The 2,316-nt window shown below is 65.1% G+C and overlaps 1 protein-coding gene across 2 annotated transcripts in view; it reads left to right on the top strand.

Moving 5' to 3' along the window:
* EGLN2 (egl-9 family hypoxia inducible factor 2) overlaps positions 1 to 2,316 on the top strand; it is an 8,750-nt gene that overhangs the window by 195 nt on the left and 6,239 nt on the right. For both annotated transcript variants that reach the window (XM_077773655.1, XM_077773656.1), the window contains exon 2: positions 573 to 1,645. In XM_077773655.1, coding sequence (XP_077629781.1) covers positions 809 to 1,645 — 837 coding nt within the window. In that variant the 5' untranslated portion in view covers positions 573 to 808. The remainder of the gene's footprint in view (positions 1 to 572; positions 1,646 to 2,316) is intronic.

The following is a 2,316-nucleotide window of genomic DNA, read 5'->3' as shown; positions in this document are numbered from 1 at the left end:
CGGGCCGCCGCCGCCCGCCGCGCCCCGAGCCGGGAGGCCCGCACCGAAGGGGGTTGGGAGGGGCCGCCTTCTCTCGTCCTGTCCCCTCCCCCGCTCTTCCCCCTGTCGCGGTGGGCCCTCCTCCCGCGGGTGCCTTCCGTCTGTCTGTCTGTCTTAGGCCCTCCCTTCCGTCTGGGTGTGTGTCAGCCGCCGGCTGGCTTCCTCTGTTGGGCTTNGGTTCCAACTCTCGCGCTCCCCCCTGCCCCACCACCCCTTTTCTACTCCAGGCTCTCTCCCTCCGTTCTGTTTTCTGTCTCTGTGTCCGAGGATGCCCTCCCGAGCAGCCCCGTGTCTCTGGGTCATCTCCCCAGTCTCCCTCCTTTCCTCCCTCCTGCCTCCTTTCTCCGTGATCCCCCCTCCCCCGCCTCGAAATTCCCATGCTCTTCTCCCCCACTTGGCCTGAAGTTTGGGGACGGGGGTCTCCCTAGCTAAGTCTGTCTTCCTCTCCACCATCCCTGGCACTCCTCACTGCTACCCCATCGGGACTGTCTCTGGCTCTTATCATATTCTCTTTTTTCTTTCTTCCCCTTCAGCCACCCTGACGGTTCCTTTCCCAAGCCCCTAGGGGCGGCAGAGGACTTGGGGACCAGCGAGCACCCCCAGGGCGCAAGAGGAGCCTCTGCTGCCTGCCCCGCCTCACCCTGCCCCACGCCAGGCTCAGCCGTCCCGGCCCCCGGCTGCATCAAGTGGAGGAGGCGGAGGCGGAGGAGGGTGGCACCATGGGCCCGGGCCGTGCCCTCCATGCCCGGGGGATGAAGACGCCGCTGCCATGGACAGCCCGTGCCAGCCGCAGCCCCTGAGTCACGCTGCCCCTCAGTTGCCGGGTCCTGCGTCAGAGCCCTTGGAGCCTGGCCGGGCCAGGATGGGGGTGGAGAGTTACCTGCCTTGCGCCCTGCTACCCTCTTACCACCGACCGGGAGCGCCTGGTGAGGCCTCGGCGGGGAGCGGGACCCCCAGGGTCACAGCCACTTCCACCACAGCCAGCCCCCTGCGGGAGGGCTTAGGCGGGCAGGATGGCGGTGAGCTGCGGCCGCTGCAGAGCGAGGGCGCTGCAGCCCTGGTCACCAAGGGGTGCCAGCGACTGGCGGCCCAGGGCGCCCGGCCTGAGGCCCCCAAACGGAAGTGGGCAGAGGATGGTGGGGACGCCCCTGCGCCCAGCAAGCGGTCCTGGGCCAGGCAGGAGAACCGGGAGGCGGAGGCCGAAGGGGAGGGCGGCCTGGGCCGCAGCAGTGGCCGTGGCGAGGCCAGCGCGGGGCTGAGGGAGGAGGTGCTGCCCGCCGCGCCCGAGCGCCTGGCCCTGGACTATATCGTGCCCTGCATGCGGTACTACGGCATCTGTGTCAAGGACAGCTTCCTGGGGGCGGCGTTGGGTGGCTGTGTGCTGGCCGAGGTGGAGGCTCTGAAGCGGAGCGGGCGCCTGCGTGACGGGCAGCTGGTGAGCCAGCGGGCTATCCCGCCTCGCAGCATCCGCGGGGACCAGATCACCTGGGTGGAAGGCCACGAGCCGGGCTGCCGGAGCATTGGGGTCCTCATGGCCCACGTGGATGCTGTCATTCGCCACTGTGCTGGGCGCCTGGGCGGCTACGTCATCAACGGGCGCACCAAGGTAAGGCTGCAAGGGCCTCATTGGGGGCGGGGCAGTGCTGCTTCATCGGGTGCCTGTGCGCTTGGAGGCTGGCTTCTGGGCTCACAGAAGGGTCTAGGCTGCTCCAGTGCGGTGAGCGTTGGTGTTGGAGTTCGCTTTGGGTTCTGCCTCCCTGTGGGGGCTTTGGGGGTCCATGCACTTTATCTTTGCTCGCTTCTCTGTGTTTTCCTCTATCCCTGTCTCCTGTTCTGTCGAATTCATCCTGTTGTCTGTCTCTGGTCTGTCCGTTCTGTCTTCCAGGCAGGAGAACCAGGAGACAGTGGGGAGGGTGGCAGTGGTGAAGCCAGTGCCAGGCTGAGGGAGGAGGTGCCGCCTGCTGTTCCTGGTGCTGGACTCCATTGTACCCCCGTGTGCCATACAGTGGCGTCTGCGGCGAGGACAGCTTCTTGAGGGTGGCAGTGGGGCCTGTGTGCTGGCCTGGGACATGGGGGTCCTGCCCTCCACCTTTCCTGTGCTTCCGCATCCTGGACCCTCCCCTGAATCCTTTCTGTCTCGTTTATCCATCACTTTGTTCGTCTCGGCCCTGATCTGCTTTCTTGATTCTCTGTTTTGTGTTTCTTGGTACCGTTTTCTTGTTTTAGAGTAGTTGTCGTTAATCTTTTTTTTTTTTTTTTTTTTTTTTTTTTGACCCT

This window comes from Crocuta crocuta, unplaced genomic scaffold (assembly GCF_008692635.1).
Source record: "Crocuta crocuta isolate KB4526 unplaced genomic scaffold, BGI_CrCroc_1.0 scaffold267, whole genome shotgun sequence".
Taxonomy (NCBI): Eukaryota; Metazoa; Chordata; class Mammalia; order Carnivora; family Hyaenidae; genus Crocuta; species Crocuta crocuta.
Note: the sequence above shows the minus strand (reverse complement) of the source record. Positions and strands in the feature narration are given on the sequence as shown.